Genomic DNA, 21,620 nt, shown 5'->3' on the forward strand with positions numbered 1-21,620 from the left:
TACTCCAGTTAAAAAAAGACGAAAAGAAAGGATGGTTCCTTCAGAGAGGAACTAAAGAGGTTAGGTTGATAGTTCTTAGGACCATAGAACCACCCATAGAGCTCCGTAATACCCAGATTCCTGGGCCCCACCTCCAGAGAGCCTGTCCCTGGATGCAGATCCGTGGCCATGCCTGCAGGAAGAGACGACTCTGCCTCTTACAATGGCAGGCCTACAAAAAAGGCTGCAAAAAGCACCTTGTATTTGCTTTTCTATATTTTTTAGTTTTTCTGTAATGAACATTTTAAAAAAACTTAATAACATTAAAGGCAGTTCACCAGGAAGACAACATATGTCTGGAAGCCAGGAAGGGGCCACAAAGTACGGCACCAAGTCACTGGTTATTTTCTTTTCATTCTGTTAGAGCAGAAGGTAAATTACCTCAGGCCCTTTAGAGTATGTGCAGGCCACAGCAACGGTGGGGACGGGTTCTGATGCCAGCCAGCAGCCTTGGTTCGATGCAGTTGAGCCATATCTAGCAGCTCCTCAGTGTGGCTGAGGTAGCCACATGGTCTCATGGGTTCTCCCTGTCCTACCACAAAACCTGGTAATAGAGACTTTCCTCCCACCTACCAAAACCACAGAATATCCCACTGGGGGGCTTGTTCTACGTTAGGCTCATTCAAATAGCCAAGATTATCCAGTGAAGAAAGAAGCCCCTAATAATTCTGATTCTCTCCTCTCTTCCTCTTTTTGGTTCCAGGGACCGAGTGGGGTCAATCTTCTGGTGCTGTCTCTCCAGGTCTCTTCCAGGCTGGTCACAGACGCACTCCCTCTGAGGCTGACCGCTGGTTGGAAGAGGTGTCCAAGTGCGTCCGGGCTCAGCAGCCCCAGGCCTCAGCTGCCCCTCTGCAGCCAGTTCTCCAACCTCCTCCACCCAGTGCCATCTCCCAGCCAGCGCCACCTTTCCAAGGAAATGCATTCCTCACCTCTCAGCCTGTGCCAGTGGGTGTGGTCCCACCCCTGCAACCAGCCTTTGTCCCTGCCCAGTCCTATCCTGTGGCTAACGGGATGACCTATCCAGCCCCTAATGTGCCTGTGGTGGGCATCACTCCCTCCCAGATGGTTGCCAACGTGTTTGGCACTGCAGGCCACCCTCAGGCTGCCCAACCCCATCAGTCTCCCAACCTGGTCAAGCAGCAGACATTCCCTCAGTACGAGACAAGCAGTGCTACTGCCAGTCCCTTCTTTAAGCCTCCTGCTCAGCACCTCAACGGTTCTGCAGCTTTCAATGGTGTAGACGATGGCAGGTTGGCCTCAGGAGACAAGCACACAGAGGTTCCTGCAGGCACCTGCCCAGTGGATCATTTCGAAGCCCAGTGGGCCGCATTAGAAAGCAAGTCCAAGCAGCGTACTAACCCCTCCCCCACCAACCCTTTCTCCAGTGACTTACAGAAGACTTTTGAAATTGAACTTTAAGCAGTCCTTATGGTTTACGTATTTTGTCTGTACTTAGGCAAGGGCGGAGGGTGGAGGTCAAAGGAGCAAAGGGGACTTTGTGTTCCCAACCAGTATGCTTTTCACTAATCCCAAAGGTCCCCAGGAGCATGTCCAGGCATAGAGTGCTGAAGGAGTGATTGAAAAAAGTGGAGAAAACCATTCCTAGAGAAGAGCTGTCTTGCAGTTAGACTAAAGAATTTAAGGAAATGTTACCCTCTGCCCCCCTCTTCCTCCCTCAGGCCCTCACAAATCTCTGGCAACAGAGAGGCAGAAGTATCTGAACAGGAACCTGTATTCAAAGCACATTTACTGGAATATAAAACACAACGGGAAGCAAAACGATCTCCCTTTGTTTTTCAGGCCATTCACCTGCCTCCTCTCTCAGTACTGGCCTGTCTTAAAGATCAAAAACAAAGTGGCCTGTGCTTGGGCTGGGGACAAGAGGCAGGCTGTGCTGCCAGAATTCCCAGGAGGGCACATCAGGAGCCGCCCAGCAGAGCTATATTTTAGGGGTAAAGTTGAGCTTCCATTTTGAGTAAGAATAAATATTATAAATATATATCAAAAAGCCAAAATCTTTATTTTTATGCATTTAGAATATTTTAAATAGTTCTCACTATTAAAAAGTTGTATGAGTTGTAAGTAATCTTGCCAAAGGTAAAGGGTTAGCTGTAAGAAATTGTACATAAGATTGATTTATCATTATGCCTATTGAAGTAAAAAGAGGAAGGGTTGGAAGTTGCAGACGGGATCCCTAGCTTACTTGGTATCATTTACTGTAAGTAGCACATTGCAACAACAATCATGCTTATGACCAATATAGTCAACTAGGTTGTAGTTTTAAATAAAGAGTGAGCAGTATTGTCCTGGTTTTAAACCTATAAAGAAATTCTAATGTCATTATTTTAATGGAATCAATCTAAATAGAGAATATGTATTTTCTTCTATATATTGCTGCAGTTTCCTTATGTTAATCCTTTACTTTGTTTTAACACTAAGGTGACAATGACATAATCATATCCATAGACAGGAACACAGGTTACTGTGTTGGTTTGTCATGTAGGTCTTGGTGGGTTTTGCTTTAAGTAAGTTTTGTTCCCACGAGTTTTGTGGGGATGGAGGTTCTAGTTTTATTAGCACTGCTTGTGCGTGTGCATGTGGGGGTGTGTGTGTCCATCCCTCTCCCTCCCAGTGAGCAGAACATCCCATTTGCCAGTTGCAGCCACTTGACCTCTGGTAACAACGTGAGATCCCATCTCATTTTTACTTTTGAACGTCGGCCTTACAATCAAATGTAAGTTATATATATTTGTACTGATGAGAATTTATAATCTGCTTTAACAGAAATAAATGTTCGTGGTAGAAGCTTTTGGCCATGAAGGGCTATTCTTTCCCCTTTATTAGCAAGTGAGTTTTGGTTCTTTTTGGTCTTGTCATCTCTCCATTCTACTGCCGCCACAGATTTCTAGGTTGATGGCTAGAAAATCTTTCACCGGGATTAGTATATTCTTAAAATTCATATTTGTATCCACACTTTAGGCTTTGGTTGTTCCTAAGCGCATCTCTGATGTCAGATTCTTCTTGCTCAAAGTGCAGACTTCAACCTGGCAGCTGGTTAGAGATACAGAACCTCAGCCGACCCCAGACCTAGTCAGGATCTGCATTGTGACGAGATTCACATTCTGAGAAGTTGGGCTGGAGCAGTGATTTCCAACTTTGAATACGTATTAGAATCATCTGGGAGATTTTAAAATCCTCATGCCTGGCCAATTAAATCAAAATCTCTGGAGAGTAGAACCCCAGGTTCAGTTTTTTAAAAAGCTCCCAGTATGGAAGAAGGTTGAGAACCACCGGTCTAGGTTGAGTTTTACTCTCACCTCTAACCTTACCCCACTACTCTGTGACTAGTTCCAAGAACTAACCTACCTCAAACTTACCTTCTGAAGTGTGTCACAAATTTGCCAAATACTAGTTTAACTAAAGAACGGGGGAGTCCAAGAAGGTAGCCCTTATTTTCCAATTTCTACAGCAAAACCAGCCATGGTTAGGGAAAGGGATGCACCTCAATATTTTTTTAAAAATGAAAAAAAGACCTGTGCCACCACATTTCTTTTGTTGAATGAGAGGTAGACCAAGAAGAAGTATCACTCACCCATGATGCAGCTGTTTGTCTTTTCCAGCCAGTGTGTTGGTAATAAAAAAGTCACCTTTCCCTGTAATGCCTGTCTTTCTTGTGTCCCAGAATAACCTCTGTTACTAGGCCCAGCCAGTCCTCTGGAGGATGTGTAGAAGGTTAAAGTGGAAAGAAACTCGGAAACTCACTGAAACTAGGCCTCTTGATTTAGCAGCAAGGAATTAAGAGGCTCCAAGAGAGGAAGAATGACCTCTTCCAACTCAAACCATTTCTGAAACCACTTCCCTGTATTACATTGCCCTCCACTCCATTGGTTCCCCCCCATCCTGCTGGTGCTGTTTTTTATAATAGTGTTTTTGTTTTATTATTTATTTTTGGCTGAGTTGGATCTTTGTTGCTGCAACACAGGCTTTCTCTAGTTGCAGCGAGCAGGGGCTACTCTCTGTTGCGGTGCATGGGCTTCTCATTGCGGTGGCTTCTCTTGTCGCGGAGCACGGGCTCTAGGCACACGGGCTTCAGTAGTTGTGGCTCGCGGGCTTAGTTGCTCTGCAGCATGTGGGATCTTCCTGGACCAGGGCTCAGACCTGCGTCCCCTGCATTGGCAGGCGGATCCTTAACCACTGCTCCACCAGGGAAGCCCAACAGTCTGCTTTTTATCTGGCAGCAAGTATTTTGCATCAGACATACTGGCTTGAGGAGGAGAGGCTCCTTGGTGGTCACTGCACCGAACAGGCTCACCTGCTCCCTGCAGGTGTGAGACGATCCTCACGGCTTGGCTTTGCATGTCTGCCTCGGGAGGAAGGCTCCATCCAGCCTCTTGATGAAAGGAAGGCGCTTTTCTAGTTCTTTCATACGCAGATAATGATGCAGTGGCTGCTGTTTCATCCCAAATCCCTATACTGGGCCTTTCATTTATATTCCACTTCGTCGACAGTTTTCACAAACATCATGCTATTAATGACCATATGCACAGATGGGATTTGAAGCTGGTTGCTATACTACCTAGAAGGGCGAGAGAGGCTAGAGCAATGAACCGCTGTTTGGACCCCAGATGAGACCTAGTTCTATCAAAGTATGCTTCCCTGACACAACAGGAGTTAGTGTTCCCGTAGAAGATAGGTATTAACTTTGAGATCATTACACACCTCCCCACACAGCTTTAAATGAAGTGAGAACCCTGGTGGCTTTCTTTAAAACACAGTGAACTGATCCTGTGTAACAAATTTTAGAGGGAAGTTGTAAAGTGAAGGATGTCCTTATCCAAATAGATGCTTCTTCTTGACAACTCAGCAGGCGCTTGTGGTACGTCAGAGAAGCAAACACTGCTGGGACTACAGAGGGAGGCTGCCGCTGGTGCTCAACTGCCGGAGCAGCTTTGAAGAGGCCAGTGTCTCCGGAGGAGAACTCCCTTTGCCAGCCAGACAGGGGAGACTGAGAGCCTGTCTCCCCTTCTCCCAGCCCTGTGAGTTGTATCCCTGCTGCCAGATGGGCTGAGCAGGAGGCTAGACCCGGGAACAGCTGGCACAGCAGAAGCTGGAGTAGTACTCATTGCCGCAGAGCCGGGCCTGCAGGATCAAATCACAGTTGGCCAGCTCCGGCTGGTCGATGCACTCCCTGCCAGGGTCCCTCGGCACGGTGGCCAGTGCTGCAAGACAGCGGGGGAGAGGGGGTGGTAAGAAAGCTCTGTGTAGGCTGAGAACTCTCCCCTACTATTTCATTTCATTTCGTTTCCCTGAAAGGAAAGTGCTGTCACACTGTAACCTTGTGACACCTGTATGTACAGCTATGGGAGGGCTCTCAGTTTCCATTGTCACTGGCCTCACTTCAGCATGCAGTTGTCCTCCCATTCTTTTGCAGCTTCCGCCCAGTGCACAGCCCATCACAGACTCCCAAATATTGACTGCCTGGACGATTAAACATCTCTGGAAGTTAACCCCCTGCCCTGACCATTGAGACCCCAAGAGCTGGACGACACTGTTGCAGCCTGTAGATGGGGCAGAAGAGAGAGCAGGGTCAGCCCTAAGCACAATTGAGTCGGCAAAGGCTGTGTTCTCTTTCACTACTGGTTTCCTCCTACCTCAAAAGTCTTGTGCCTTCAATAGCCCCAGCTTAGTCACTTAGTTCCCCATCTTTCCAATTTTTCCACTTCCCCCGGAGACAGCAAAGAGTATTAGGCAAGGTGACAGGAGGACAGGCTGTGAACTGTGGCACTGAGACTACATCGAGCACAAAGTGCTGGTTGCCTCCCCCTCTGAATTTACTGGAAGCTTCAGTATCTTATAAATCCCTGTGAGAGTTTCATCCTGCTGCTTCATCTTAGCACTGAAGTGGCCTTTTCTTTCTGGAAGGGGCTCTTATGACTCAGCTTGGCTTAGGCCTGAGCAGCACCTCCCTGAAGTCATTTCACGGGGCTGGGGATGGCCTACTCCATGCCCTCTCCCCTGCTCCCTCCTAAAATACAACTGAAAGACCATACCTAACAAGTGGACGGCTGTATAAAGTAATACCAATAATACAAGAGTATGAACTACTTACGTTTACATAAAGAGCAAGCCACCTATGCCTATTCTTAAAAATCATAACTTTGGTATCAACTTTATCTCAGCCATTGCAGCCCTTGGACCCATCACGGCCAGAGGTGAGGAGGTGCTGGACTTGCTGGTGAAGCACGCTGGTTGCCTGGGCGCCATCATGGCTCTGCCACTTCTAGCCGGGGGTCTCTGGGCAAATTAATATTACTTAAGCTCTCTGTTTCTCAGTTTTCTTATCTGAAGTGGAGATAATAATAGCACCTGGGGCACATAGTAACCATGGCTAGAATGTGCGCATGTAACTGTTTTGCCCCATAGCATTCCCACTCACTTAGAGTAGTGTGAGTGACCGTCCCCCGCTATGTTTTAACCCTACGATATTTTCTGTTTCTCACCCTAAACTTTTAGGCAAAAAGCTTGAGAGGTCTTCACAGTAGAAGTATGTCCCTTACACCAGAGTGTGACTAGCTCAAGGCCCCCCACCCTGATTCGAACACTGCAGTTCCAACATGCCACCAAACCACGAATAGGGCACAGTGAGACAGCCTCAAGCAGTGAAATGCTACAAAAAGCTTACATGGGTAACAGCAGATAACATGCAGCCTAATCGATGGAACGAACACTGTTAAAGGAGGGAGAGAGATAGCTTCTCATCAAGAAAGGTCCCCCCCACCGCCCACACACAAAAAAAGTAAGATTAGCAACGCTCATCTGACGGAGCGGGAGAAAGGCAGCTGGACTGAGGCCATAGTGTCCTATCCAGGAAGGCAGTCACGTCACACCACATCAGGAGCCCCACCAAACTTCAGCATCAACCAAATTTCTAATTACAATTTAGCTTCCCAGGTAGACATGTCTATAGCTAATCACAAACATGCCCATCTGGATCCTCCTAACAGCTCTCCTTCTCTCATAAATCTGCCTTCTGGCCCTGTCTCAAGTCTCGTAAGTTTGGTAAATACACAGACAAGGATCTATTTGCTGGGCAGGACAGAGGTGAAAAGTGGCCCCTACAGGACGGTGCTTTGGCCAAGGCAACGCCTTCACGCAGGCACGTACTCCATCACTGAGTCTCTGAGCACCTGGTGATGCAGACACTGCGCTGGGCCCTGGGACGTGTGCGGCCCAGTTGCTGTCTGAAGGAGCTCAGACTGGAAGCCCACTGTCAGTCCCGCTCACTAAGCAACATTTCTACCAGACTTCAACCTTTAGCCTGGCCAATTCCAGCCTCAGCCCCACAGACAGGAGGTAGCCAGGCCTGACCATCCAGGCTGACCAGCACGGAAAGGCCCTGGCAGTTCTCTCCCAGGCTGTTTCAAGCCCCATGATAACTGGCCTGCTCCAAGTCACACTACCAGGAACTGGCAAGGTGAGGCAGGACTTGGAGTTGAGTCCCCTGGACTGCAGAGCCTGCCCCCTCCGCATTCTGCAGCAAGCAGCCAGCTCTCAAGGACAAGCAGATGCCTGGGGTAGGCCTTCCTTACCCGGCGGGACCACCTTCACCTCGGTGCTGCGGCTGACCGCCTGGCTTCCACGGTAGGCGCTGCATGTGTAGGAGCCCTCGTCCCTGGCCTGCAGGTTGTGGATCAGCAGTGTGCCATCCGGGGACTGGTGGACACGGTGGCCATCGGCCCGCACCGGCAGCCCATTCCTAGGGGGGAGAGGACACTGGGAGAGCTGTCCAGGCCCTGGGAAGCTGTGCCAGCCCTCGCGGGGCCAGGGGGAGGTGGTGATCCAAGGCCACTCCAGAGCCAACGACTCCCTCTTTGCAGCCCCTCACCTTAAGGAAGGGATGGGTCTGGTACCAAGATGATAGACCAGCAACGCCAAAGCAAAATACCTTGGAAGTGAGGTGGACTCACACCAGCTGATCTAAGTGACTGCAGATCTGCCCCTTATCCCCACAGGAGTCTCTCTCCCTCTTCGTCCACAGAGGTCCTCTAAGCAGCGGGATGAAGGACACGAGCATCCTGCCTCCAGCGAGGTGGGGCGGGGTGCAGGTGGTAGGGGAGCCTTCCCTAAGGAGGACAGCTGGCCGAGGCCTGACCTGAGGGTGAGGAGGAGCGGCTGGCTGACAGGAGGACACGGGGACCCGGGGGTTTGAAGGAAGGCCATGGCCGCAGCGAGGAGAGTGGGCGTGGGAGGAAGTGCGCACGGCTCCTGTCAGGAGTCCGGACCGGATCCTGGGGGTAAGCGAGGGGTGTGAGCTGAGCAGGACTGACAACGCCACGTGTGCTTGGAAAGGATCACCAACCGCAGCGTGGGGCAGGGACGAGCCCGAGGGCAGAGGCCAGGTGAGTGGCTGCCGCAGGTGTGCACACAGGTTGACGAGACAGACAGTAAAGCAAAGGGACCTGGGTGAGGGTCAGAGGTGGGGGAGAAAGATCAAGGGTAGCAGGTTCCAAGCTACCAAGGTAGCTTGGTTACTGGGCAGTGGTGGTGCACCTCCACCGTGGGGAGACCCAGGGCAGGATGAGGAGTGAATGGTGAGGTTATTTTCCCCCATTTCGCATTTCGGGTGCTCTGAGACACCAGGAGCCATCAGGTTTGAGGTCTGGACCCAGGTAGTGTCTCAGCAGTGATGGTCCTGGAAACTTCATGTCTACAGGGCTACCCAAGGTGAAGTTAGAGAAGAGCCGAGGACCGAGGACCAAGGACAGACCTCAAGGTACAAGAGCCTCTCAGAGAGAGGGATGTGATGAGCGGGCCAGTAAAACAGAAGCTGCGGCCGGAGAAGCAGGAAGGAGACTGCAGGTCATGTGGGACTGAGTCTGTTCAAGGACTGAGGAACAGGGAGGTACTGGTGACCTCGGTCAGGGCAGTGTCCCTGGCATGGGGGTGCGGGGGTGGAGCCCCGGGGCAAGGGCTGAGCTGCCAGCAGGGAGGTGAGCAGACCAAGATAATGTGAACAGCCGTGCATGAAGGGGACGCAATATAGGACCCCACTGCAGGGAAACACTGGGTCAGAGGAGGGTGTGTTTATGTTTGTTTGTTTTGAAGAGGGGTGTCCTGAGCATGTTTGCTGCTGGGAAGCTCCAGGCCTGATAGGATAATCACAGCCACAGCTGATCAGGGCAGGGCCGGCTGAGGGCACCAGCTGAGAAGCCTGCAGAGGCTCCCACCACCTTCCCTGGCATCAAGGCCACAGAGAGGCAGCTGACCTCCGTGCCCCTCACCGTTCCTGCCAGTGTGCAGGCCCATTCCCATCCTGGCATCATCGCTCCAATACTCACCCTTGAGGCTTGACCAAGAACATCCTTCCCTTCATCCATTCTCCCAGGCAGGAGACAGCCTCACCCCACTGTACACAGACGCACTTAAGGCAAACCTCTGGAGCCTGGGGGACACTGGGCCATCTCCTGCCTGGGAGTTTTTGGGGGACTCAGATTACCCCAGGATCCCCAGAGCCTAGCCTAGTCCTGACATACTGCAAGGAGGAAGTGGGCAAAAAAACGCTGAATGAATAAAAGACCAACAGATTTGGGGTGAAAGACCACTGAAGTCCTCAAAGCTATGTGCAGCCCAGGGTTTCTCAACGCCAGTGGAGATTCTGTCACCCAGGAGACATTTGGCAACATCTGGAGACTTTTTATTGCCATGACTTGGGAGGGAGTGCCACTGGCATCTGGCAGGTAGATGGCCTGGATGCTGCTAGATGTCCTCCAGTGCACCCCAACAGACGAACGTGTCAGCCCAAAATCTCAATAGTGCCGAGGTTGAGAAACCCGGGGTAGCCCGACCAACAGAAAAGAGCAGTCCCAGGGGGCTTCCGGGCGTCGGTATGAGGGCGCTGTGGCCCCTTCCCTGACACCAGGCCGGGAGGCAGGAGTGGAAGAATAAGGGGAGGGGGCAGTGGTGACCGCAGCATCCCGCAGGAAGGTGCACCCCCTCTGTCTGGGCTGTACCACCTCAGGTACGAGGGCCCGAGGGCCAGGCCTGCCTGGAGCAGAGCCTTACCTGGACCATCTGATGTTCACGCTTTCGCCCGCCACCGCACACAGCAGCCTGGCCGTGTCACCTTCTGGCACCATCACCGTAGAGGGCAGCCCTGTGATTGTCAGCTCCCCTGGGCCCAAGGAGGGGGCACTGTCAGCCACCACGCCCATCCTGGCCCACCTGACCTCAGAGGCCACCGGCCACACTCACCCTCCCGCCCGGGACTGCCGCCTTACCCAGAACTCTGAGCTGGACCCAGCGCTGGTCTCGGTCCTGCCCATTGACTGCAACACAGGTATAGAAGCCTCCATCTTCCACAGCCACGCGGCTGATGACCAGGGAGCCGTCGGACTGCAGCTGGTGTCTGGGGGCCAAGCACAATCAGGTGTCCCCACCCCAAGGTGCCCGGCAGGGGGCAGGAGGGGCAGGATCTTCCCTCCCCTGGTGAGAGGCTGAGCAGCCCCTGCTGTCACTGGGATCTGACCAAGGGCCAGTAGGCCTCCAGCCCTCAGGCCCTCCAGCTGCTGGCACTCTCCTTAAAGATGCCTGACTTTAGAGCCTGAATAAACAAGTCAAGTTTTCTGATACAAAATAATTCTGGCTTGGGTTTCTAGTTTTTGCTACACTTGTTTACTAGGCTCGGTTCTGGTTCTACCACTTAGGAGCTGTGTGGTGTTCAGCTTGCGCATGTCAAATGGGGATGAACTAGCACCCACCTATTTGGTCTCCTCTGCAGGTCATAGGAGGAGAAAAGCCTCACCTCCGAACGGGCCCAGTAAACGTGAGCCCTTGGGATTACGGCCAGAAGTGTGTCCGCCTCTGTTTCCTCGCTCTGCTGTCACCTCTGTTAGCAGGCCCTTCTGTCCGCTAACCACAGTCCAGAAAGGCCCAGAGACCCAAATGCGGTCTGCCCGAGGAGCCCGACGCCACAGCTCCAACCCTCAAGGGGCCCTGGGGTCCTCCTCAGGACCAGGGGGCACCTGCAGCTCCCTCCCCCAGTGGGGGTGCGGCTGGAGGCCGGCCAGGCGGGAGGGGAAAGGAGCTGAACGAACCTGGGAGAAGAGAGGGGCTGCCCATCTCTCTGCCACTCGACGCTTGTGGGTGGGAAGCCCTCAGCACGACAGGTCAGCCGGATCTGCTGGCCTGGATGGGCGTCCACCACCCCAGGCTGGTGCCGGTCCAGACGCAGCCTGCAGAGCAAGCACCCCACGGCCGTGAGGGGGTCCTTGCAGCTGCCTCTCCCCCACTCCCACCCACGTCAGGGGACGGGACCTCCGCACAGCCTCGTGGGCCCCTTCCCCCTCTCCAGCCAGATTCCGCTTCCCAACATCACCCCTTTGTTCCGGTTGGGACATCTTGGACCAGGTCTAAAAGACACCTGTGGCTTATCTCACCTCCCCACCCAGAACCTCCGACTGTCCCCCGCCCGACCGACCTGCGCATCTGCCTCCAGGTCCTTGACTTGGGCACCCCCAGCTCTCTGCGTCCCCTCCGTAAACTGCCCTTCTTCAAGGCCTTCTCAGGCCCTCTAGCTGCCGGTGTCCTCCCCTCCCTCGGCTCCTGAGGCCTGGGCCAGGCCCTGGCTCCGTTCCCCACGACTCAGGGTGGTGGGCGGGGTCCCCTTCCTCCTCCAGAAGCTGAGCTCCGGGAGCCATGCTTCCCCAGCCCTCCCCTCACAGAGCCCTGAGCAGGCACCAGCAAGCCCGCTCACAGCACACGTTGGCCTGGGACCACCCACCCTCCCCCTGCTCTCCCCAAGACCTCCCCTAACCCCGGCCTCAGTGGGGCAGACCAAGAGCGAGACAGCACTGCACACTGTTACCTGCTTGTGGGCCATGGGTGCGAGGAGGAGACGGCCCCCCGGCCCCCAGAACCGCCCCCTAGGCTGGGGTCCCGAGGACTGTGGCCCTGGGCTGGGTCCCTGGCCTGAGGGAAGTGCCTTGGTTCAGCCTCAGGAATCACGGCCACGTCACCCCCTGTCATGAGGCAAGGAGAAGCAAGGGGTGAGCTGTGGGGAGAAGGGGGTGGAAGGAAGGGTGGGCCATGGGGCCCGCGGGGAACCAATGGAGAAATGAGGGCCACGAGGGGCAACACATCTGCCCCAGCCCAGCTGGAGCATGTGGTCCCTGCCACCAGGAGGCCTTGGCCCAAGGAAACACTAGTCCTCCAGTGTCGAGGCCCCCCGGCCCAGGCCCTCCCGGCCGGTACCCCACCCCGGGGCCCATGAGACCCACTGCGGGGGGGTGGGGACAGAGACCTGTGATGCGAAGCTGGATCTTCTGAGAGCCACGGTCTGGCCTGGTGCTGCCACAGCTGTAGGTGCCAGTGTCCTCTGCCCGCAGGGGGCTGATGACCAGGGAGCCATCGGGCTGCAGCTGGTGCCTGAATGAAGAGAAGGCGCTTGAGCTCTGGGCTCCTGAGGCAACGATGAGCCTGGCTCCTATAAGAGGCGCCGTCGCCCCACACTCACCCGCCCGTCCCAGGAGATCAGAGGGGCTGTGCAGGCTGCACACACCTGGCAGAGGAGATCGGCCGCCCGTCTTTCTGCCACCTGGCGTGGGGGTCCAGGGAGCTGTCATCTGGGCAGAAGAGCCGCACCAGCTGCCCCAAGGCCACCTGTACCAGGGAGAGCTCCGAGCCTGCCAGGGTGATCCTGGAAAGGTGGGAGGGAGGGTCTGCATGAGTGCCGGGACCAGGGACTTCACCACACAGAAAGCTTGGTGCCCATCCCGTCCTGGGCACCGGTGGGGCCAGAGGGTCCCAGGGGAAGCCAAGCTCCAGAAGCCCGAGGACTCAGGAATCCGCCCTCCCCCCCCCCACTATCCCCAGGCATTGCTACCTCAACCTGTTCCTGCCAGAGCACAGAATAGGCACAGAGCCCAGGGAATGGAGAGGCTGGGAGAGAAGCAACACCAGGTTCCCATGGGGAGCTAAACACATGCCTGATCCCTTTGGAATTCAAAGTTTTATTTATTTTGTTTTTAATCTTCCCAAATCTCATTAATATGACAGTCACAAGACTAACAACAAATGAGACCCACATTAAACCTATGAGATCACATCACCACTTTACAGGGCAAGAAACTGAGGCTTCGAGAATTTGGATGACTTGCCAAAGGTCATGAAGCTTATAACCTAGGCCTCAACTAGACAGGCCCTGGGCTATACCGGCAAGATCTGCTGGAGAGTCTAGGCACCACCATCCACCGATTGCCTGACCCTAAGCAAGTCTCATATCTCCAAAGCCTGAGCTTCCCCATCTGTAGAATGATGGTAGCAAGGCCCTCCAGTCTGGGCTGTTTGGAAGATTCCAGGTTAGGGACGGAGGGGGGCCCAGCTGACCTCAGGGTTTTAGCTCCAAAAGGCTCAGCCCTTGGGCCTGGGTCCCTAATCCCCCATCCCACCTGGGGAAGGTGGGCCTCACCTGTAGGAGGAGCTGTGGGAAGGTGGCACTGGTGGTCCTGCGTCTCCGCCCAGTCCAGCAGCACTGGGCCCAAGCTCCTGGCCCTGGGGCCCTTCTCCAAAGGCCTGTCTGTGGTCCACGGCCCCCGGCCCAGGCTCTTGATCTTGCCTCCAGAGGCCACCGGAAGGCAAGGGCTTTCTCTGGACAACAGGCCCCGCCCCGTGCCGGCTGGCCTCCTGCTGGTCCCCAGGACCGCTGCCGCCACTGTCTCTATGGGTGCTTTGGCCAGAGGCCCCGGGGTCGTGTCGGCGGGGCCCATGTTGGGGTCCCCGGCAGCTGCTCACACACTCCTCCTCTGAGGCAAAGTTATTGGCGTTGCCATGGCAGCCACCATACCAGAAACGGTTACACTGGCCCACGGAGGCGATGAAGTACCAGCGGGCGGCCCAGTCCGTGCAGGAGCCATGGGCACTGGGCAGTAGGCACCGCACAGGGTACACTGAGGGGGCAGGGAGGACGCAGGTCACCGAGACCCAGTAACGAAGCTGCAAACGCTGCCCAGGACGTAGGAGTGAGGCCCTTCCCAGGGTACGGAGCACATCTACACTGGGCCCCTGACCAGCCCTGGGGACAGTCTGTTCACTGCCCAGACCTGCCCTGGGCTGGGAACCCAGCAGCCTCCACAATCATCCCCGTCCACCTCCACCCCCAGAACTAGAGCCGTCCAAAGGTCAGGGCCATGAGCTCCCCGGACAGGCTCCCTCGTGCTCTTCCCCACCTGACCCAGGCCCCAAGGGCGCACACAGAGCAACCCCAGGGCCAAACCTTGCTGTGCTTAGCTCACAATGAGGACCCAGCCCTGAGCCCCCAAAGGCCTGTGAAGATGCCCAGTGAGGGGCCCACCCTTGTTCCCAGGGCCCTTCACCAGCTCTGAATCTTCTCCAGCCCCCAGCCTGCCCATAACAATCACCCTCCTCCCAGGCACAGCCTGCTCCCTCTCCGCATTCAGATGTGACCACGCTGGCCCCTGCTTAAAGCCCATCCAGGTGCCCAGCCCCCTGCAGACTCAGCCCAGCAGCCCACCTGGCTTCCAACGTCCCTGTGATGGTCCCTGGCACTCCACCCATGCACCCGCCTCACAGCCCTCCTTCCAGGACTCATCCCAGGCAGGGTGGGGACACCCCATCCATCCCAGCCCTGACCTCCCTGTCTCTGGAGGGGGCTGAGCCCCGGGGGCAGCACAGCCTTCCTTCTCTGTGGAATCCCCACTGACAACTCTCCCCAACTCCCTCAAGCAACCAGGCGGCGACAAGTGCAAACTGTTGGACACGATAATAATCTTGCACTGTTCTCTGGCCCGGCACCTAGTAGGTGATCAGTAAGTATTTGTGGAAGAAAAGAGCAATAACCAAGGCAGTAGGAAGGTTCTCGGCTCTGGGTGGGGTGGCGAGCACAGTGGGACCAGAGCCTACCCACCAGGAAGGACAGGAAGGGGCATCCACTCACTGTAGCTGGGCTGGCCCACACAGCCTTCCCCAAGAGGGCCCACCGCAGAGGCCATGTTGTCGTAGCAACAGCCGAACTGGGAGACCCGGCACTCGCTGGGCTCATTCTGCTGGGCCTGGGGAGGAAGCCCAAGGTTGGGAAGTTGGAAATAAGTCTGGCTCTTGGCGGGAACTCTAGGCTGCCAGGTAGAGGATGGCACGAAGAGGGACAGAACAGTGAACACACGGAGCATAACCCCAGCCCTGGGGGCAGATCAGAGGCCAGGAGAATGTTGGCTGAACCCCCCAGCTCCAGCCCAGGCCTGTCGCTGAAGCCCTATGCCCTCCAGAGGATGGTCCAGTCCAGCCGGCTTCAGGGGCCTCCTTTCTGCAAGGCTAAAGCTGCACAGCCTGGGTCGCAGTGGCTCTGAGCAGGCTCTGGGGCTGGACTCCTGCCCCTCACGTGACCAGACACTTACCGTGGAAGCCACCTCTCTCGACTGTGGCCTGTTCCCGGTGTTGCTGCGTCCATAAGAGCTCGCACAGCCAGCCTGATGGGGCCCCTCGGCCACAGACACCCCGTCAGGACAGCACCCGAACCTAGACAGACATCACACAGCCCTCCCCTCACCACCCAGCCCTGACCCCCACCCCTACCAGGGACCCTGAGCTTCCTGCATCCCAGGATCCGGGCTCTGAAGCTCCCTGAGCCAGGGCCTGACCGGGTGAAGATCCGCGTGGGAGACGGGTTTGTGAACCCCAGTCTCTGCCATGTCCACTGGCCGCTTAGAGGCTCCCAGTGAGGGCGACAGGAAAACAATACGCAGGGCTGAACCCTTAGTAATTGAGAGATCTTCAACTCACACAGCCCACCACAAAGCCGAGGAGGGGGAAATGCACCTGAACCTGCCCAGACACCAGGTTCCCAGGGAGTTTTTACAAAATGTCAGTGGTTGGGCGATGGGGCAGAAGAGGGTGTCAGAGGAGCCCACCACTTAGTTCACCTCCACCAACCAGGAGCTGGGAAGGAAGGTGAAAGAAGGAACATATCAAAGCACCTTCTATGTGCCAGGCACCATGTGATTCGTTTCAGCCTCACAGGAACCCCAGTCAGTGGCTGTCATTGTTCCCAATTCTCAGCAGAGGAAGCCAAGATCAAAGAGGTTAATAACTTGCCCCAAGTCACCCAGCACGCAACCGGTAAGCGGCTGAGCTGAGAACCACCCCCAGGCTGCTGGGCGCGAATCTCAGCCCTTAGCACCACAGCCTCTGAGGGACTGGGGGCCTGGTTTGGATCGGAGAGCTAGAATCATAGCCCACTTGCCTTCCCAGAGCCTCAGGCTACATCTCAACAGGCTGACTTCTGCAGAGAAAGCAGGGGGTTTTGCCCACAGCCAGCACGTTAAGGAGCTCAGCGAGAGGAACCCAAGCCCTCGGTTTTGCGCTACCAGGGCAGCTCAGCCTGGAGCTCTGCTAAGCCACCCCACGCCCTCTCCGAGCAGAGACACTGCCCGTGCATCAGACACACCCCCTGAACACACACCTTCCCTCTTCGACCTGGGGAGAAGGAAGAGGCACCCACCTGCTCTGCTGACATGAGGCCCCCGGGCAGCCTTGCCACTGCGGCCCAAGAGACGCAGTGTGGCCATCGGGGCAGCACCCATGGGGGCTGTGTCTGCAGTCACGGGGCCCCAAGCCAGACCGCAGGGGCTGCCGGTGTGAGGAATGCCGCAGAGATGGGGCTGGGCCCGGGGCTGGCAGGTGTGGGCTCTGGTCGCCTCTGGGGTTACCCCGAGCTGAGGGTTGCTCCTGGGGTGCCCACCACTGGTCTCTGAAATCTAGAGAGAAGAGGAAGCAGAGGTCATGTGATGTCTCCACCTGGCTCCTCACCCTCCATCTGTGTCCGCATCAGACCCACCTCTCCCCATCCCCCCAAACCACCTGCCGCCACCCTCAACCTCCATCTCAAGGGCCCGGGGCTGGGGGCTTCCACTGAGCTTCTCACCTGAGGTGGGGGCCTCCTGTGGGCCCAGAGACATCCACGGGTCCCTGGGGCTGGTGTGCATGTCCTGCATGCTGGGGACTTCTGCAGGGAGCCGGGGCAGTCAGGGTGCAGAGGGAAGGCCACCCCCACCAACATCTGCTCCCACCCCACTACTCAGGCAGGACCTGGGGAACCCAGGACAGTAGAAGGAAAAAGGAGCAGACTTGTGTTTTTATAAACACCCTTCCCAGGTTTCAAGAGAGTCTTTGATTGCATAGAAAATGCTCATGTTACGTGTTCAGCAAAAGGAAAAGCCACATGTAAAATTAGCGTTTATGTTTGATCCCAATGACATAAAGCAAAAAATGATACACAAACATTTTTAATTGGACTAATGAAAAGATAAACAATCCAGTTTTAAAATGGGCAAGGAACTTGAACATATGCTCCTCCAAAGAAGACACACAGATGGCCAACAAGCACATGAAAAGATGCTCTACATCATCAGTCATTAAGGAAACGCAAATCAGAGCCATAAGGAGACACCACTTCATATGCACTAGGATGACTCTAATCAGAAAAGACTGAAATAACAAGTGTCGGCGAGGATGCGGACAAACTGGAAACCCATGCACTGTTGGTGGGAATGTAAAATGGTGCAACACTGTGGAAACAGCCCGGCAGTTCCTCAAAAAGTTAAACGGAGTTACCATAGAGCCCAGCAATTCCACTTCTAAATATATACCCAAGGGAACTGAATATACACACCCACACAGAAACTCCTACATGAATATGTTCATAGCAGCATTATTCATTATGGCCAAAGGGTAAAAACAACCCAAATATCCATCAACAGACACATGGATAAACAAATCGGGCACATCCATGTAACTGAATGCGATTTAGCCGTAACAAGGAATGAAGTGCTGATGTATGCCACAGCTTGGATGAACCTCAAAAACATTCCGCTAAGTGAAAGAAGCCAGATGCAAAAGATCTGCTCTTCCTTTTATCTGATATTATCTAGAATTGGCAAATCCATAGAGACAGAGAGCAGGTCAAGTGACCAGGGAAGGGGACTAGGGTTAATGGGGAGTGATTGCTTGATGGGTACAGGGTGTTTATATGGGGTGATGAAAATTTTTGAACCTAGAGAGTTGGTCGTTGTACAACATTGTGAACACAACAAATAAGAGCACACTGTCTACTTGGACTTCCCTGGTGGCACAGTGGTTAAGAATCCGCCTGCCAATGCAGGGGACACGGGTTCGAGCTCTGGTCCAGGAAGATCCCACATGCCGCGGAGCAACTAAGCCCGTGCACCACAACTACTGAGCCTGTGCGCCTAGAGCCCGTGCTCCGCAACAAGAGAAGCCACCGCGGTGAGAAGCCCACGCACCGCAACGAAGAGTAGCCCCCGCTCGCCGCGACTAGAGAAAGCCCGCGTGCAGCAACGAAGACCTAGCGCAGCCATAAATAAATAAATAAATAAAAACAGCACACTGTATACTTTAAAGTGGTTAACTGTGTTGATTTTCACGTCAATTTTTAAAAATCCATATTAAAAACAATTGGATTAATAGATGAAGGGATAGAGAGTAGATGATGAAAAAGTAATTACAACAAATATTAATTGTGAACTTGATGGTGGGCACGTGGCTGCTCACCACACAGCTCTTCAACTTTCCTGTGTGATCCAAATTCCTCATCGTCTCTTGTCCAGCTTAGTGAACTTACTAAAAACCACAAACTGTACCATTAGCATGGGTGAATTTTACGCTGTATGATGTTTAACCACCTCAATATTAAGTTCTTAAAAAGATTTTCATCACAAAATATTAGAGAAAAAATGCAAAAGGCTGAGTAGATAAGATTAGGATAATAGGAAATTTTAAAAATGATACCCAAAAGAATACTAGCAGGACACCCCCCAAATGCTCACAGTGACTGTGAAACAGACTCACAGAGAACAGATTTGTGGCTGCCAAGGGGGAGGGGGGTGGGGGAGGGGTAGATGGGGAGTTTGGGATTAGCAGGTGCAAACTATTTCATAGAGGATGGATAAACGACAAGGTCCTACTGTATAGCACAGGGAACTATATACAATATCCTGAGATAAACCATAATGGAAAACAACATATATACTTATACACATACATATATATAAAAAACTGGGGACTTCCCTGCTGGTCTAGTGGTAAAGAACCCGCCTTACAATGCAGGGGATGCGGTTTTGATTCCTGGTCAGGGAACTGGGATCCCACATGCCACGGGGCAACTAAGCCTGCGTGCCACAACTACTGAGCTCGCGCGCCTCAACTAGAGCCTGCGTGCCACAAGCCACAGAGCCCACGCACTCTGGAACCCACGCCACAACTAGAGAAGCCCAGGCGCCACAACGAAAGATCCCGCATGACTCAACGAAGATCCCGCATGCCGCAACTAAGAACCAATGCAGCCAAAAATAAATAAAACAAAAAATAATGATAAATAAATCTTTCAAAAAATAAAACTGAATCACTTTGCTGTACAGCAGAAACTAACACAACATCGTAAATCAACTATACTTGAATAAAATAAATTAAAAAAACAAAACCACCAAAATGCTCACAGTGAAAGTTTCTGAGTGCTTTGTGTGTGTGTGTGTGTGTGTGTGTTTTGTGAGGCAGAGGTGCGGGGGGTCCCCTCCTTCTATTTGTTAGTTTTTCAAATTTTCCACAATAAACATATTACTACCTAGTGGAACAAAGTTATAAAAAATAAAATAAGTGAAAATCCCATTCTCGCATGGACATCTTGCCAGTCTCCAGGGAATATTTAAAAAATAATGATTTAGGGTTGGAAGATTCCAGTAGAGAAGAGGTAAAATCTTTGTTTTCATTTTATTACCTACCCAACCTGGGCCAAAACCTCGGACAAGGCTGATTCCAGTTCTCTCCCCTGTTCTGGTCTCCTACGCACATTCGGCCCTGCGTTCACAGCCCCCAGCCAGCCTTGGAATTCCTGTTATCTCTCCGTTGCCTGAAAGGCACCTTTCTGCCAAGCCCACCCTGCCTCTGGCTTCCCCTCCTGTGACTCTTCTCTGCCACCTTTTCAGGCTTAACTTGGAGTCCGGGGCCCCTCCCCACACCCACACCCGCAGGGGATGAGGCTCTGCTGGGCCAGCGCCGGCCCCTCCACTCCCATCATTCTCTCTAAGAGCCTGGATTTCTGCACCTGCTCCCCACCTGGCTCCTACTTCTCAACTCTCTCCACTTTGGCCTGACAGGCAGGTGCCAAATCTGTCCTAAACATCTTTCATGGCGTCACTCTAGCTCCAAAACTTTCAGTGGCTCCCCTGGGCCTATTAGACAAATTTAATCAGTAGCCAGAGGCCTGAGGCCCTCAGCATTACCCCAGCCCGAAGAGCACCCGCCCTGGACAGACCTGTCATCACCCCCATACCCTGTGCCGAGGGCCGGTCCTGGGCCCCTACTGGTCTCGCAGTTACTGAGCACTTGAAATGTGGTTTGAGGGACTGAGAAACTGAGTTTTAAATTTTACCGAACTAGAATTATTTTTAAATTTAAACACTGACACTTGATTCATTTATTGAAAAACCTTCAGTATGTCTGGAACAACTTGGGGATGTGAATCTGCTTTTTCAACTGTACGTTTCATGACATCTAAATCGAGATCGACTACACCAGTGAAATTTTAGCACTGTGGGTTCAATCCCTGGCCGGGGAACCAGGATCCCACATGCCGCAGGGCAACTGGGCCTGCGCGCCACAACCACTGAGCTTGTGTGCCTCAACTAGAGAGCCTGCGTGCTGCAAACTACAGAGCCCACACGCCCTGGAGCCCATGCGCCACAACTAGAGAAGAGAAAACCTGCGCGCCACAACTAGAGAGAAGCCTGCGCGCCGCAAGATCCCACGTGCCTCAATGAAGATCCCGCATGCCACAACTAAGACCTGATGCAGCCAAAAATAAATAAATAAATATATATATATATAAAATAAATAACTCTTAAAAATAATAAGTAAAATGTGGTTCTTAGAAAATTTTAAATGACATGTGGGGCTTGCCTTCTATTTCTATTGGCGAGCACTGCTCAAGAGTCTAGAAAAGACGGGGAAGCAGAGCTGTCTGGTGTGTCCGCTCAGAAGCCTACCCCTCAGGGGGCCGCCTCTTTGCACCCTCGGCCCCTCCTCCCGGGCACTTGCCAGTAAGCACTACAGCACTAGTTACAGTACCCAAAACAGCAGGAACCACCTAAATTCTAAATTCATACCCACCATGGACTTCTGTGGAGCCCCTAGAAATCACAAGACGAAAATGTTCACAGACCAAATGTCATTAGGGGCAAAAAGGAGACACAAAAATCACCCATACGTTACAAGGAAGTTCACTAAATATTTATCCCAACAATGGATGGAGTCAAGGGTAATTTAAGTTTCTCGCTATATACTAATTTTCTAAATTCTCCAAATTTTCCACAATGAACATAATTATTTTTATAATTATGAAAAGAGCAATGAAGGTTATTTCTTTTACAACTCAGCCTGGCCTGAAGGTCTCTTTCTGTTTCCCTCCTTTCGACCTATGTGAATGCCTCTCTGGGGTAAGTTCAGGGCAGCCTCTTCCAGGAAGGCATCCAGGGTCCCGGGACACCGAGTGGCTCCAG

General features: G+C 53.3%; 2 protein-coding genes across 9 annotated transcripts in view; one reads left to right on the plus strand and one right to left on the minus strand.

The window, feature by feature from the left end:
* Positions 1-2,844, plus strand: part of NUMB (NUMB endocytic adaptor protein) — a 176,915-nt gene extending 174,071 nt beyond the window's left edge. For all 8 annotated transcript variants that reach the window (XM_079906221.1, XM_079906226.1, XM_079906224.1 and 5 more), the window contains one exon: positions 743-2,844. In XM_079906221.1, the coding sequence (XP_079762347.1) occupies positions 743-1,458 (716 nt within the window). In that variant the 3' untranslated portion in view covers positions 1,459-2,844. The remainder of the gene's footprint in view (positions 1-742) is intronic.
* A 133-nt stretch (positions 2,845-2,977) lies between these two features.
* The window catches only part of PAPLN (papilin, proteoglycan like sulfated glycoprotein), a 33,739-nt gene continuing 15,096 nt past the window's right edge, over positions 2,978-21,620 (minus strand). Inside the window, exons 14-26 of the mRNA XM_079913562.1 lie at positions 16,973-17,053; positions 16,550-16,805; positions 15,441-15,567; positions 14,986-15,143; positions 13,505-13,954; positions 12,596-12,733; positions 12,289-12,462; positions 11,903-12,088; positions 11,133-11,270; positions 10,317-10,444; positions 10,102-10,210; positions 7,629-7,795; positions 2,978-5,258 (exon numbers count right to left, since the gene is read on the minus strand). Coding sequence (XP_079769688.1) covers positions 5,116-5,258; positions 7,629-7,795; positions 10,102-10,210; positions 10,317-10,444; positions 11,133-11,270; positions 11,903-12,088; positions 12,289-12,462; positions 12,596-12,733; positions 13,505-13,954; positions 14,986-15,143; positions 15,441-15,567; positions 16,550-16,805; positions 16,973-17,053 — 2,255 coding nt within the window. The 3' untranslated portion in view covers positions 2,978-5,115. The remainder of the gene's footprint in view (positions 5,259-7,628; positions 7,796-10,101; positions 10,211-10,316; positions 10,445-11,132; positions 11,271-11,902; positions 12,089-12,288; positions 12,463-12,595; positions 12,734-13,504; positions 13,955-14,985; positions 15,144-15,440; positions 15,568-16,549; positions 16,806-16,972; positions 17,054-21,620) is intronic.

Source organism: Stenella coeruleoalba, assembly GCF_951394435.1.
Source record: "Stenella coeruleoalba genome assembly, chromosome: 2".
Taxonomy (NCBI): domain Eukaryota; kingdom Metazoa; phylum Chordata; class Mammalia; order Artiodactyla; family Delphinidae; genus Stenella; species Stenella coeruleoalba.